Raw genomic sequence first — 16124 nt, 5'->3', positions numbered from 1 at the left:
CATTTTCTCTCCCTCTCTTTTTCTCTCTCCCTCTCCACAGTTTAAAACAAACAGAGGAGAATGTCGTTGAGGGACGAATCATTGAAACCTGTTAATGCCTAGCCTTCTCCTGACGACTCGCCAAAATTAGAAAACTACAACAACAACAAACTGCCTTTGGAATAGCCTCCACTCACCACCAATGGCTATTTGAATGCTGTCACTGTCACCGTTTACTGAAGTAGGCCTTGTGCAATGTTAAATCTTGTGAATGTCCCTTTTTATTGGCATTACTTAAGCTTCCTGGTTCTTCCTAGCTCGTGAATTTGCCATTTGGGTCTATCCACAGGTACTAGACATACTATATCTTCTCAGCATGGATTTTCATAGACTTGCCCCTCTACTGGATCAAAGTCTTGGTCACAGTCTCCATCACTGTGCATTGGAGGCTAAGCTGGTGGATCTAACCTGGAGTGTGAAGAACTAGTGGGACTCTGTCTCTCTATCTTGGTCTCTCTCTCTACCCCTCTATCTCTCTCTCTCCATTCCAGTGGATTATTGGCCAAGTTACCCACAGATGACATGGATGGGAGGACCAACAGACGGTTGCAATCCACAATTTGGACGGCTATGTTTTGGACACCTTTCTTTTGCTTTTTTTCCATGGCGAGATAAGGGGATTTTATCTGTAAGATGGGAAAGAGACATTGCCACATTTCTACTTGTTGCTTTCTCTCAAATCATGGAGATATCCGTCACCTGACCCCACAACATTAGTCGCCTGGTTTTGGGTTGATTTATCTATGGACATTTTGTTGCTTGAACAATTTTTTTCAAACTTTTTTGATAAGATTTTTTTTGTTCAGACAACACTAGAGCATCTAAAGACTGCTACTTCCTCAGCCACTGTCACCATAGGCCCTTGCACAGGTCTATTTGGCCTGACAGGAGGGCCTGTTTTAGGGGCACTAGGGGAGACGTATGAGGAATTGGAACGCCTAAAATTTGGATTTAAAATCTTCCTGGAAAAGAGAAACCGGGGAGTAGGGGTGGGAGGCCAGTGAGTGACGGTCCGTGGCATTTTGGTGGCATGGCAGCAGATCACGGCGAGCTGCTGGCTGAGATGGCCACGGTGGGCCGTCTGAGCGCCACCGAGCGCCTGAAGCACGCCCAGAAGCGCCGCACTCAGCAGCTGAAGGGTTGGGCCCAGATGGAGAAGGATGCGGCCCGGGGGTCCAAGGCCAAGGGGGACAAGAAGAAGGGGCGCACCAGCAAAGTGACATTCCCCAATGCCATCACCCTGCTAGAGGCTGCTGCTCGCAATGACCTGGAGGAGGGTAAGTTGGGAGAGTGGAAACACACACATACACAAACACACAGAAAAGTCGCAGTAGGGGGCTGTTAAATTTTATGCACCAAAGAGCTTTAGTATTGCCATTTAGTGAAATTGTGAGTAAATCAGTCACACTGAAGTATTTGAGGGAAGTCAAGAAAAGCCATTATGAGAAGATGATGAGTGTTTTCAGAGAATCCAGGCAGCCCTAGACTCATCCAGGTTTATACCCTTAGGTGGCCCATTTGTTTTTTCTCACTAACAAAAGGAAAATGTTATATTTTGTTCTATTTTTAAAGTTTGTTTCTTTTGCCTTGCATAAGGCTTTGAAATGAGGTGGGTGTGTCTTGGAGGCTTATCAAAATCTCATAACCACCTGAAAGCAGTGAGGGTGCCACCTAAGCCTCTCTAAAATCCAGAGGACACTCTGTGAACTCTGCATCCAGCTTTAGTCTTAAAAACTTAGTCTTTAAAACTTTTAACTTGACCTTGGCCAAGACATAAGCACTCACTGCCCAGTGGCATGGTTCTCTGTAAACCCCACATCCCAAAGGAAGTGATTCATGTATATTTCATACTGGAAACGTCACTGTTTTCAAGTGTAATAGGCCTGGCATTTTGTTCTCAATGGGTTTATTGTCAGCCGCAGGATTAAGGCTGATTATAGTGGCAAATTGTTTAGGCCCATTGTTAACCAGAACGTACATGCACACGCACATACACACGCACAAGCTAAACTGGTATCATCTGTTATATCTAGTTATGACAGTAGGACATGTGCCAAGTGTCATTATGTTCATGTGGAAGGGACTCTGCCCAGTGAGTCAGTCATAATGGTGTGTGTGTGTATGTGTGCGTGCGTGCACATGTTTCTGTCCAGTGAGGGAGCTGCTTAACCGTGGAGTCAGCCCAGACCTGTTCAACGAGGATGGACTGACTGCCCTGCATCAGGTAAACACACACACACACAGTGTTTCCTTGCCGTTTATTAGCTGTGGTTCCCCCCACCACACACACACACACAGCTGGAAAAATATAAACCCAATGCAAATTCATCATCTTGCATTATTGCTCAGTCCACCTAAAAAGAAATTCCAATTACAACACAAAATTGTCCATATAATTATCCAAATGGGAGCCATTCTAAAACTGCAGCACCTGGAACTGATCCAGGAATGGGATTAGGAGCAAACCTGGGTGTCATAACCAGAATTACCCTTCACCCTCCACATCTAACCGCTCACACATACATGCCCACACACCGCTGCTGCCAGTTACACATGCACAGGTGTTCACTCCCACATGTACATACGCTTACACAAGCACAGCATTGCAACAGACAGCATGCGGCTACAACATTTGTAACTTCCCTCAAGGAGGCAGGTCACCTTTTCTTCAGCGTGTGTGTTTATGTTGTGTGCGGTCACGGCTCTGACCTCACTAAGTACTGTTTGCCTTTATTTTGTCTGAGGCTGCACTTATCTTAAGTCAGTTTACATGAACACACTGATGCATTCCCACCATGTTACTTAGCGGGACAGACAGTGGAAGAGCGCAGGCTGCTTGCTTAACTTACATTCCTTTCCTGCACAGTTGAAGTCAGATTTAGGAGAGACTTTCATAGCGCCGCTGCTGCTATGTTGTGTTTGTTGAGGCCTTGGAACGCTCGACCTAAAAACACACTGCAGTCTTTATAAGTCAGCAAGACACACACTTTCTCCTTCTCTCGCCGTTTTGCTCTCTGTGTCTCTTTCTCTTTATAAGTTAGCAACACATACACACTACTATAAACTCATGAGAGTGGTACTTGGGAGCACAGAGGACTCTTTATTGAAGCAGTAGACTTGGTTCTTCCCCTTGGAAAATTTGTGTTTACACAGCAAAGGGCTTGGGCATGTACGCAAATTATTTTTATTACACGTCCAGTGCATTAGCTGCCACAAATAATCAGCATTTATTATTTTTTTCTTTGTGTGTGTGATGTGTGAGTGGTGTGTCTATGCGTGCGGACACTCATGCTTGCCTACCTGCACTTGTCTACCTTTCTATTTACCTCACTATTGTTGTGCGAGTGTTTTCGTGTGTCTGTATTCTTCACTATCTGTCCTTCTCTCTGCATGTGTATGAATATTACCTACATCTGCCCTCTGTTCCCAGTGTTGTATCGATGACTTTGTGGAGATGGTGCAGTGCCTGCTGGACGCCGGCGCCAGTGTGAATGCCTGCGACAGCGAGCTGTGGACGCCGCTGCATGCTGCCGCCACCTGTGGACACACGGGACTGGTGCAGCTCCTGGTGCAGGCGTGAGTCTGGCCATTAGCTTCACAACTTCACCATGTTTCCATGTTACTCCCTCCTTATCGCGCCCTGTCTCCCCTAGTGGATTTTCCCTTCTATTATAGCAGCAATGCATAATGTTCATATTCCTAAGCTGATATCGTGCAAAGTTTTAATATGGCTTTGTTCTTCCGTTCAGACAGAACAGATATCAATTCCTAAGCTACAGTGTAAACACATTGAGAGCCTTCTTGGCGAGAGTATCTAGTTTACATAAACAATGCAAATATGGCTGCAGCTTGACTCTCAAATATGTTGCAAGGGTGTGAATATGCTTGACTGGCCAAGTACATCTGGGTGTGCCATCAGTGTGTAGTATGCTAATCCTATTTTATTTGCATATGAATGCTTGTGTGTGTGTGTGTCTCCAGTGGGGCTGACCTGCTGGCTGTCAATGCGGATGGCAACATGCCCTACGACCTCTGTGAGGACGAGGCCACCCTGGAGCTGCTGGAGATGGTTATGGCTGAACAGGGTCAGTAAGAACAGTCGCACAAAAACTAGGATTGACATGTCTAAAATTCTTGTCTTCTTTTACATAGCTTTTCCTTGAAAGTTATATAGCCTTTTTCTGAGCTCAAGGAAAGGTTACAACACAGAAACACAGAGGGAGGAGTTGCACAAAGAAGGGAAAAGGTCACATTTTTCACCCTGACTTAACACACATCCCTCATTCTAATCTCACATTGGAACTTGGGCAGCACTGACTATTGACCAAACCCAACCCAAAATGAAAACAAATGTCTTTGGCAGCTGTATGCTCAGACTGTTATTAACTCTTTGTATTGGTATATTTGTCTCTGTCACTGTCTGTGTGTGTGTGTGTGCGTGTGTGTGTGTGTGTGTGTGTGTGTGTGTGTGTAGGGATAACTCAGGACCGTATAGATGAGTGTCGAGGGGCTAAAGAGACAGCGATGCTGACGGACGTTCGGGCTCTGCTTCAGAGTGGAGCAGACGTAAACACTCAGGACGATAATGGAGCAACACTGGTGAGACATAGAGACATGCATTCATAAAGAAAACTACAGAGAAAAATTCAACCACATGTACTGTATGATGCAATTAGTATGTGGAAGGTCAGGGATTTTATCCCGATTTCTAGAGCACTCCATGGGTGTCTTCACAGTTCTGGAAAGCCTAGAACAACATAGAATATTAAATCAATAATTCCCAGGTTGTGAAAGGATTGAGAATTTGCATGTGTGGATCCATGTTGATCCAAGTGTGGATATTTATGGAAAAATATTGTTGCTCAGTCCTGATACATTACTGTATGTAGTTGTAGACATCATTTTACATGTTTTGATTGTTGTTGTGAAGAATAACCCACTGGGATAGAGTCATAAGGCCTAGTTAACATGTCATATTGCCTAGCCACTATCAGCATACATCATATTGAACACCGACCAAAATCCTAAATTCCTACCAAGAAATTAAAGACTGGAAAAATTGAAAACATAAAACATAAACATAACAGTCAGCCTTATAAAACCTTACTGTACAACTTGTAGAATGGTTAGGTAGTGTTTTTAGCTAGCAGCAGTGGGCAGCTGCTTAGGGAAGTGCTAATTATAATTTTTTTTCTGAAGGTCTGAATCGGGAACATTAACTAAATTCAGAATCTGCAGAAGAGCACAGTATACAGGAATCTTGTTTATATGGTCCAAATTTTCTAGCTTTTTTTCTACACACATTTGAGTCAGAACCTACAGTTGTGACGTGTTCTTTGGTGAACATGCCGCTTTAGTATTGTGTGTTCTACTATGCATTTCAGTGTGTTCTACAGTGTATTTCTCTGTCTCTCCCAGCTCCACATAGCATCTGCTAACGGCTACCTGACTGTAGCGGAGCTGTTGCTGGAGAACAGGTCTCAGGTAGAGACAAAGGACTCAGATGGCTGGACGCCGCTACACGCCGCCTCCTGCTGGGGACAGGTTAGTGCTGCAGTCATGCCACACACACCACCACAAAGTGGAATTTACAGTTTCACATGCATTTTGCATGTGTGGGTAGGACTGTGAAGGGCTGCACAGGGGGCATTGAAGGTATCCACAGTCATAGAACCTCTCTGAATGGTTGCAAGTGGTTCAAAAGAAGTTGCACTGATTAGTTTGTTATACGTTTATTCTTAACATTTGAATGCAAATGTGAAAAAAACTCTATACTAATAACGTGGCTCGCACTACAGCATAAACAAAGTGTGACACACAGAGGAAAAGTGAGAGTCAAGGAGAGGTGTGCTTTTGGTTCAGCCCACTTAATTCTAAAAAGTAAAGAAGAGGAATGCAGCCATGGTGCTGACAAAGGCTGGAATAGTCAGAGTCAATCGGTGTGTGTTTTAAATAAATCCATTCAGTGTTTCAAAAATGTTCCATTTTCTTTGGGGTGCAAGCCCAATCCATTTCTACACTAGTGAAAAATGTCCTGCTGCACTAGCGCATTAAAAATACCACTGTTTTTGTGCCCTGGTGGCTAAGGAGCATACCATTTAACTGTGACATCCTGGATTTGAATCCCGCCTAAGACCTTTGTGGCATGTCATCCCTCTCCCTCTCTCTCTACTGTCAACTGTCCAATAAAGCAGAAATGCCAAAAAAACATAATCTAAGAAAAGTGCCACAGTGATTAGTGTTGTTTGTATTCATTCCATAGATCCAAATGGTAGAACTGCTGGTGTCTCACGGTGCCAGTCTAAACTCCAAGTCTATCCTGGAGGAGACGCCTCTGGGTAAGGTCCCTGTTGGATGAGGACCAAATCTTTCAGAACCATTTCTTGAATGTCTCTCTGCCAAGTTTTCCCTCCCACGGTTCCCACTGCCTAAGTAAAGAGATGTTGTAGGATGCCACAATTTACTCATCAGCCCACTTCTTGTGTATAAGTGTAGTTCAGTGAAACAACTGTGATGTGCAGTGCCTACTTGATAGCTCCTCTGACATGACATATGACCTGCTCTCACCCACCTGACATTCCCCTAACATCCTAACAAGTTTCTCTGTAGGCAGTAACCCAAGTTCAAAAGCACAAAGGATGTTTACATTAGAACCTGTGTACTGCCCAGTGTCTAACTTTTGTGCTGGTCTCTTGTCAGATGTGTGTGCAGATGAGGAGGTCAGAGCCAAACTGATGGACCTGAAGCACAAACACGATGCCATCATGAAGAGCCAGGACCGGCAGAAGGGCACACTGCAAAGACGAGCCTCTAGTACTGGCAGCAGAGGGTGAGGCCAGGATAGAGAGAGTTCAAGGGCGCTGGAGAAAAAAATATACAGTGTTGAAGCAGTCTAGTGCTTGATGGCTCCTATCTCTCTGCTCTTTTTGTCTATGCAGTAAGGTGGTGCGCCGCGTCAGCGTGAACGAGCGCTCCAGTCTGTACCGACGGGAACACCACAAAGAGGCCATGGTGTGGCAAGAGCGTGGCCGGCAGCCCGAGCCACAGGACGACGACGAGGACAGACAAACAGACAACGAGCTGCACCAGCATGCCACCAGGGTGAGCGTAGCATTGCAGGCATGTTTAAGAAAAGACTGAAGAGCAGTGAAGAAAAACAAATCCAAGGCACTGTTATAAACAAGATAAAAAGCCTTTATTTTAGTGGCTAGTGCATGGAAATACTGATAAAAACTTGCATGTGTTGCGGCACATGCTGGCCTTCCTCAGTGTGCAAACCGTTAGCTGGAGCACAGGTTCTGTTAATTGCATGATTGAGTAGGACAAATGATTGGTCCGCTTAACAGCACATAGATATACATCATAACTTGAAACTTCACATCCAATACATAACACGTAATATTCATATTTAAGAAAACATTACAGGCAACTTGCAGTGAGCACCTCTCTACAAACACATTGAAGCCAAGGCAGTGTCCCTCCTCTGGGAAAATTCAGATGAAACTACTATTTTGTTCAATCTTGTTGAATGGTGTCCTTGTTTGTCAGGTTGCTGGTGGTGCAGCCACGTCACGTTCGGAGGATGGGGAGGCAGCGGAGAGGAAAATGTCGTCCAGCCTGGGGAACGGAGGGACATCTGTTTCTCTGGCCACCTCTGTCCCTGGAGAGCTGTGGAGCGGTGGAGGTCGCATGGAGCGCAGTGCGTCCTACCAGCTCGGCCCGGCGTCAGGAGCCGGTTCAGTCCCCGGAGAGGGAGACGGGGAAGACAATATGACCCGGGAGAAATCCCACCACACCCTGGCTGACCTGAAACGCCAGCGGGCGGCTGCCAAGCTCAATAAGTACCCAGCGCCTCCACCCCCCCTGACCCCTCCCTCGGAGGAGGAACCTCCTGTTCATCTGGCCGACGGGACGCCTCCTCAAGCCCAGCAGCAGATCCAAGGGACAACCAGCACCCAGGAGATGGCCTCCCCCAGCCAGGTGTACTTCACCCCAGCCAGCGGAGATCCTCCACTGCTGAAACTCCGAGCCCCAGAGGAGGACCAGTCCAACACCAAGGAGCCCTGCTGTGGACTCATGTAGACGGCCTGAGACACACACACACACACACACACAAACACACAAACATACAAACATACTGCCTGCAGAGTAGAGAAGATGGGGGTATGACACTCCAAAGTGGCAAAAGCTTTTCAAAACAGACATGCTTCTAAAGAACTTTCTTTTCTCTGAGCAGTCGTTGCTTGCTGTAAGGTGAGGCCACGTTTATCAACATACTGAGGTTTGGCCTGTGCTGCATTTCAGGAAGTGGAAGTGGATGTGCAATCTTTGTTTTTGTGCTTATTTCCCTTCTGTGTTTCATTTCATTTACACGCACACTTAACACTAAAGGTCCTACCATTTTCAGCTGCTCCCTTTTTAATAAGAGGCAGCAGTGTAGTATGGAACCTAAAGGCTTCAGTGAGACCTTAGGTTTCCATCTAGTGACTCAGAAGAGAACTACAGATTTCAGTGTTATAATCCACAAGCAAAGCTTTGCTGCACTCAGTCTCCGTATTCATTTCACTCTTAATAACTACTCACCTAGATTGATCTTTCATTGGAAAACATTAGAATCAATCAAGTGTATCTTGTCTGAACAAATTAGATTGGCCATGTAACGCAGAATGAAATTGAACCCATGTTGATTAATTGTTCTTTTACTTTTGTATTATTCATTTGACAATCAGACCAAATGAGTGAAGATCTGCAGTTTGTGACCAAATGTCCACTGTAGCTCAAGAAGATTTAATTTAAGGCAAGAATGAGTGTTGATAGATGAGGTTAATGTTTGTTTTTTGTGAATGACTGCTATGAAGGGTACATGATTTATGTTATTCATTATAAACAGGAGTTGGGTTGATGGTTGGGAGGTTGTGTGGAGAGGATAGTTTCAGTTTATAGTTGGTCTGAATTTGCATTGCATTTACAAAAAGGTGTAAACAAAGACTTTCCTTGATTGCTTTTTTTATTTTTTTCTTTCCCACTGAAAATATACTGGACGTTTTTTCTTTTGTTTTAATCTAATATACTGGTTCAGTGCACTAAGAAAAGCCTACATTTTGATATTTGTAAATTAAGGGTTTATCTCTAAATGAATGTGAGATTATATTTAAATCAATGGAAATGTTTGCTCAGTGTTCAGCCCATCAGAATAAGTTCTATCTAGATTTCTATTTTTCTGTCGGTATTTCTATTTTTCTATCCTCTGAACAGAATCACATTATTTATTCTGTCTGATATATTGGGTGTACAGTTCTCAAACCATTTTTTACAGCAAATAATTTCAAGTGCAATGGCAAGACATTTCTTGTTTTATGTTAAAGGAATTATCAAAGAGATTATATATCGTTTTAATAATGTCAAACCAAGCAAACTAATCAATATGACGATTTATCAAGGATCGGTGCCTTCTTTAAGTGTGGCAGATTTATCATAGGTTTGCAATGCTTGCACAACGTCCCACCTGTAGATTTGGTGAGCAGTGGGATGAAATGATCTATTGGACATGAACTCCGACTTGAAGTACTGTGGATGCACTCCAGTTCCTCAATCACATTTCAGTTTTGTTAGGGATTTGTACTGAGGCCTGTTTAAAAAAAACACAAAAAAAAAAAAAAACCTAGTCATGTTTTCACAGATGATTTTTGTATTGATGTTTTTTTGTAATGCAAGTGGTCTTATAGTGAGCGTGTGGACATTATGACTTATTTATGTACTCTGGTTATCTTTAGAAGGGAGGGGGTCCGGTTAACAAAAATGTTTGCAATGAAAGGTTGAGTCGTAACTTAAATTCTGCCAGCTTCTTTCAGTTGTATTTCAGTTGGAAAAAAAAAACTACTGCAGCACTCCACATTTACAGGGATCTCTTGTTGGAAGCCAGTGCAAGGCCAAGTAATGGTTTAATGGTTAGAGAAGGGAGCTTATGACCAGATGTTGATGTTTTTAATCCCTGGAGCGACTGGGACACTCTGATGAGGGTGATGAGCGAGACGCTCTCTACCCTCCCTTAAAAAACTACTGCCACGGTGCCCTTGAGCAAGGCATGTAATGCCCAACTGATAAAGCCAATGATAAGTAGTTATTTAATGCTGTATCTATTACCAGCCTATTGTCAAATATGAAGTTTGGCCAGAGTACAAAGTATGTCACTGTCTTTGATTTCCTGCTTCCCCTTTGCTTTTCAAAATGAAAACGCCTGACTTGCTGAAAGGAGAGATACAATGATGCTGCTCAGATGTCTTTCTATTTATTTTAATTTCTTTGCAAGAGTACACAAGAAGGACTTCATTCTTTGTATATCCCCGGGGATCTCTTCTCCAGCCGGGTTAGGGTGTGCCGCCCTGGCTACCAAACTGGTCTACACTCCCATTTGTCCTGGTTCTCTCCCGTATTTCAGCTTTCCTCCATTATGCTCCCATGGTGTCATCACACAGGGTAATCTCCCACATTTCAGAGCTATTCTCAGTTACAGTAAATTAAAGTCTTTGCAACAGTCATTTGTACTGGTGAGTTATGCGTCACATTATGTTCTTTTGCATCACACATTTCTTCCATGTTTCTTTGCATGTTCAAACTTAAGGAGGGGTATGGGCTATAAGAAATATATGGAGAATATTGCAGAGTTAAAAATGATCCATCTTGATGGTAATTTATGCAAGGGGCATGCTTTAAAAAGCCGAATAACCTCTGAGATATGATCCACAGGAGAAAGTTGGATATTAGATTTATTGATGCATATGAAAATGAGACACTTCTGGATCTCATTTCCTTTCAGTTTGCATTTTCAATCATTTTATTAAGGGTGGTGTTGCCTATTCATTCATTCTAAGTATATTATGGTATAGTATAAACTATGAGGGGATCCATCTGGGGTGTAAGATATTCAGCATAGAAATTGGCATTCTAGGATATCCAAATATAAAAAATAATACATTATTTAATTATTTATAGAGTAATTACAGTGTTAATAACAGTGTTACAAAGTGCTTTACAAGAAAAATAATGTAATGTGAGAAATACAAAAAAAGAAATTAAATATGAACAAATAAGTGTGTATGTGTGTGTGTGTGTGTGCAGTTTAGGGGTGAAGGATGGGGTAGGAGGAGCATGGACCCTGGTTAGTGTACAAGGCAGAGTTTAGTAGTATGATGCTTACCCAGCAGTACACTGACAAACAAAATCAATATAGCCAATCAGCAAACATGCTGCTACAAACCATGCTGAAACAAACAACTTGTTCAATATTATTAGATCAGGTCGGTCCAGAGCCTGGAGGTCGAGATCTAGGAGGATTTATATTCAAGATGGGGAAACCTCAGTCAGTCTTCAGCCTGGACTGTGGAACAACCGAAAGAGCGCTGCCTGAGGATCCCAGGTGCTAGTCCATAACTGGGCCTTAAAGGTGGACACAATTAAATTAATTAATAATCTTTAATTATACTGGTAGCCATTGAAGTGAAGCTACAAGTAATATGCTTTCTCTTCTTAGTTCCTCTCAGAAATGTGGCAGTTTACATAATCACTACAGTGAGGGATATAACAGATTTTTTTTTAAATAAATCATTGCATCTCTTTCACCAAATGGGGAGAATATGGCTTGATTATTGGCTGAGGACATGAGTGCGGCATGGTGCCACATTGCTGGTGGCCGGCTGAGTGAAGACTTGGCAGCTTCAGAGGAGGCTGTTGCTTCCAGTCATCACTCAGGGAACAAAAGTCCCTTGTGCACACACTACAGGACTTGTTCAGGACCAGAGCACGTCGGGTCATAAATAACAAGCATGTTTGACATCAGCAGCTCGGGTCAGTCTACGAGTCGATTGGGGTGGTTAAGATCAAATCTGTAAACTCCTCACACTGCCAGATAATCTTTGGCGACCTTCGGTCTGGGATCCTGACAATCGGAGGGAAATCCAGATTGGAGGCTCGGTCGAGGCCGACAGTGGCAATGTACAAAACGCTGGATTACAGGACCATGGCAAGTTTCATCAAGCTGAAGTAAACTAACTATTATGGAGGCGTCAGCAAACTTGACAACATGGAGTGTAAACCAAATTTACATATAGTTTTTCTATAAGAAGGTGGGGTTTAATGGTTTGAAATGCTGATGAGATACCAACAAAGAGAAGCCAGGTGTCGCCCCTACTGCCCTGCAGCGGTTTGAATATAAGATCTAATAGAGTGACAGTAGCAACTTGTACAACCTGGTTGGCCCTAAATGCTGTTTTGGCCTAGAGCTCTTCTTTAACCAGTCTCTGGTTAAAGGCACCACAGTAGACAGGTTGATTCTTAGCTCTGTAAATTGTTTGAGGAATGTAGAGCAGAGAGAGACAAAGTAGTAGCTTGATATGCTTCAAGTATTTGAAATTGGGTTTGTTCCAACAGTAAAAAAAACCTTTGAATCTGTTCCGGTAAATGCCTGGTAAATTGAATCAAAGGCTCCTTTCCTTCGTAGAATCAAACCATTGAAATATACTTGTGCCGCTGAGGACTTGCTGCATCATTTTGGTGCATTATTTGTACTTACTGACATTCTTTAGGAATGAATGAATGCATGCTTTGAGTAGAAGGGTAATATATTTGGAACTGACTTATCGTTGATCTAATGTCCTGCAGTACAAGATGATGTCACTGTTGTTTGTACTTTCCTCTTTGCTCCACAAATCTCCATGTTAACCTTTGTTAATGTTTTAGAATATTCAAGGATTATGTCAGAGTAAAACAAGTTCATTCAATTGAAACTGAGGATGTCTTCCCCCTGTGGTGAAATTGAGCAGTTGCACACATTCACACACACCAATCCACTTATCCCTCCTCCTCCTCTTCCTCTTTCATCATGCTCTCATTCATTTTCAGCACATCGCTTGAATGTCACAAGCCGTTCCAATCCGACTCCCAGCAGCACGCGATACACACAGTAAATACTCCGGAAGACATAAATTGTAAAAGTATTAAAAATAGATAAAAGTGTACGTGTGGTCCTTGTTTCTCACACACACACACACACACACTCATAACACACTCCAGGACAAGTTGAATGTGGCCTTGACAACAGTTGTACGGGCTGGGGGGGGGGGGGGGGGTTAAAATGGAGCCAGGAAAAGTTCAAACATGTTTTGACTGAGCCAAGGCCACTGAGCCTTAAATGCAGTATGTAACTCTTCAAATTCCCATATTGTAGAAATGAAACAGAGCAGTAGAGTAGACCATGTCGTGTGATGCTGCACAAATGCGCACTGTGTGACACTTGAACGTCACAGGGGGCATCACATGCTTATATGCATCATATCCATTTTAGGTAGGCATATCAAATATCTTTCCAAGCCCCGCCAAGACATCTGGGAGGTTTCTCTTCTCACACACCTCATTCTGTGGCCCCCTCTCTCTCTCCCTTGCCATTTCCATGTTAACCGTGTATGAACAAAAAGATATGTCAAGGAATGAGCCCAGATCTGTGGTTTCTCATTTTTAAATGCGGTTCACTTCTTAACCAACCTGCCACTCTGCATTCCTGGCTGACAGGTGGCTCCTGCAGAGTGAAAAAGGCCAGGCAAAAGTGATTCCCATCTCTTGATTTTCCCATCTCGGTTTGCCAGCTCAGTCTCCTTGGATAAGCGTGGTAAGGGTAAGGGCAAACGGAGTGACGTCATCTCACACTAGCACTGTGTCACGTTGTCCTCTGGCTGGTTTAGACTTGAGACCTGCTGTGAACCAAGTAACAGACTGGGAGAAGCAGATACAGTTTCTGGGTGCTTGACTCATTTCATACTACTGAACAAAACTCAACCAAAGCTGTTTCTCATACTGCCATTTCCTGCATGTTCCAATACACAGTAATATTTTGAGTATTGTAGGACCTTTAATCATCATATGAAGCAAGTAAAGTTAAAGATTTAAACCTCTGGGCTGGTTAAAGGCATATGTATGACCAATGATGTAACAGCCAATACAACTGGATAGAGCTGACAATTAGAATCCCATGTGTTCAACGATTTGCAAAACCTAAATTAAAGGTGCTATGTGTTGCATTTTTAAACATCAATATATCATTGTCAAGTTAATTGTGATACCTTGGTGTAATTACAGTAAACAAATGAGACCATGGTCAAGACGATTGGTAGCTTCTATCTAACCCCAGTGGTATTGTTGATGCTAGTGTTTCTCAACATTAAGACCACATTTCCAATAAGCCCTGTTGCTTCGTGTCACAAAAAGGATGTTGTTACTTGTCCTTCCTGTTGCCTGTTGTTTGTTTTGCTTCTCGGTCAAAGGTTTTCTATTTTGCTTTCCTGAAGAGGATAAATATTTTGGAAGTGATTTTTCCATCGGTCTTTCACTCGTTCCAGCATCTGCCATTGTGAAATACTCTGAACGCTTTGTTTGTGCTCTTCCTCCGTTGTGCCATAAAGCAATCCAGCAGAGTCCTATGAAATGGAATAATTCAATGTCGCGGGGCTGTTAGATTCTTAGTCTTGTTTTTATTTACATATGTGCGCACTGCGTGCATGTGCGCTTTGTGCATGTTTAGTAGAAGCGGCTTGGGTTGTTTGAGGTGGCATGATGTGGCACTCTGGAATTGGGCTATGGCCTGTTGTGTTATTTTGGCTATAGTGTAAGGTTACAACACCATGAGGAGGGGGAGCGGGGGGGCAGGGGAATGTGTTTGAAGCACACGCTGTACTATCAGAACAATTTTAGCCCCTTTTGGGTGCAAAGAAATTCCAGAGGATAAACATAGAGTATTGATAGAAGAGATAAAGATCATAAAGATCAAACAGCCTCTTTTCATAAACAAACAGCCTTAGGTTTTCAATGCATTCTAAGTTTTCATTGACATATCATATGCCATTTGGGTGGGTGCCTTTATCCAAAGCACTTAGTACCGTGAGTGTATATACAGTAGGTTTTAGGTTTTATTTATTCGCCCCATAACAGAAAAAACATAAAGAGAATACAAAACAATGAAAAAAAAAGCAAAGGCATGTGCCGGAGAGGTTTGAAACCCATGTGGGTTTATATGATGTATACAATGTATACAATGTATACAATAGATATGTTACGGTTTATGTGGAAAAATGGTCATTGTTCAAATGTACATCATCGTACATTATCCGATGTTGTGGTACGCATGTACACATGCACCGCTCAATTTGTATATTTACATATTCGTCAGTTTCGTCAGATTCGTCATTTACCGGTGATGTAAATGTACAAATAGCTCTCCAAAAATTCCCACATAACCCGGTTTATCTGCACATGCCCCGGTTCATGTGGAAACTATTCACATTTACAAGTTTGTTTGCAGATTTCCCTCTGTGCTTGTTATTCAGTGACCTCTCAAACTTCACTCCAATGTAAACAAGACGCATGTTTAGCTTTCAGTTTATACAGTCCAGTCTTAAAAAATCTAAGTGGCAGTCATAATGTTGTGAATTAAGTTTTTGAAATCCGATTATTATATCATTATTATTGAGTTGGGCCTACCTGCCTTGATGCAGAATCATTCAAGAATAAATTGTGATGCATCTAAGAATCGATTATCCCCTTCAGCACAGGGAGGAGTAGATGAAATACAGTTTGACTGCACTGTTGGTTTTGCATTATTTATGCAGTAGTGTTAAATATGTAAGGGATAATGCCTGACGAGGTGTCCATTATCAGGAATTAATGGACGACGGGGAGGCCAGAACCGTCCGACGCGCAGCGGAGGATGGTTGCCTCCGCTGGAGTCCATTAATTCCTTTTTATGCTTATTGTCCTTGGACCCCCCAAGTTAGTGGAGGCCACCCCCTGGGCCCCCCCACTTAAAAAGTCATAGCATCGCCACTGCTGTCCGACCCCAAATAAAACATGTTGAAACTTGAGAATACATAGCCTAATGATGCCTTCAAATGCTCCTCGTAAACTCCGCTGTCTGAGCTTGACAGACAGACATTCAAATGCTTTTGGTCGGAAATATTAACAAATGGACCCTGCTACTAAAGTAGTGTTTTGGCAGCTGCTTTTTATTTTAGAAATCAAATGGTATACGTACTTTGTGCTGC

General features: G+C 42.9%; 1 protein-coding gene across 1 annotated transcript; it reads left to right on the top strand.

Moving 5' to 3' along the window:
* Positions 1–339: 339 nt before the first annotated feature.
* Positions 340–10568, top strand: ppp1r16a (protein phosphatase 1, regulatory subunit 16A). Its single transcript, XM_071528045.1, has 10 exons — positions 340–1316; positions 2193–2263; positions 3470–3615; positions 4021–4124; positions 4514–4638; positions 5458–5583; positions 6302–6377; positions 6739–6868; positions 6978–7140; positions 7588–10568. Exons 1-10 carry the CDS (start codon positions 1070–1072, stop codon positions 8119–8121), a joined length of 1722 nt encoding a protein of 573 aa, XP_071384146.1. The 5' UTR covers positions 340–1069; the 3' UTR covers positions 8122–10568.
* Positions 10569–16124: the final 5556 nt, after the last annotated feature.

This window comes from Centroberyx affinis, unplaced genomic scaffold, assembly GCF_046629955.1.
Source record: "Centroberyx affinis isolate AG114_WGS23_722 - 3 ecotype Tasmania unplaced genomic scaffold, CSIRO-AGI_Caff_v1 ptg001603l_1, whole genome shotgun sequence".
NCBI classification, from domain to species: Eukaryota; Metazoa; Chordata; class Actinopteri; order Beryciformes; family Berycidae; genus Centroberyx; species Centroberyx affinis.
This window is presented reverse-complemented; position numbering and strand designations above follow the sequence as displayed.

Bases quoted from the DNA above. Each gene is read 5' to 3' on its own strand.
- ppp1r16a (XM_071528045.1), top strand. From the start codon at position 1,070: ATGGCAGCAGATCACGGCGAGCTGCTGGCTGAGATGGCCACGGTGGGC. The intron at 6,378-6,738 runs GTAAGGTCCCTG...GTCTCTTGTCAG, and splicing joins CCTGGAGGAGACGCCTCTGG to ATGTGTGTGCAGATGAGGAG. The intron at 7,141-7,587 runs GTGAGCGTAGCA...CTTGTTTGTCAG, and splicing joins TGCACCAGCATGCCACCAGG to GTTGCTGGTGGTGCAGCCAC.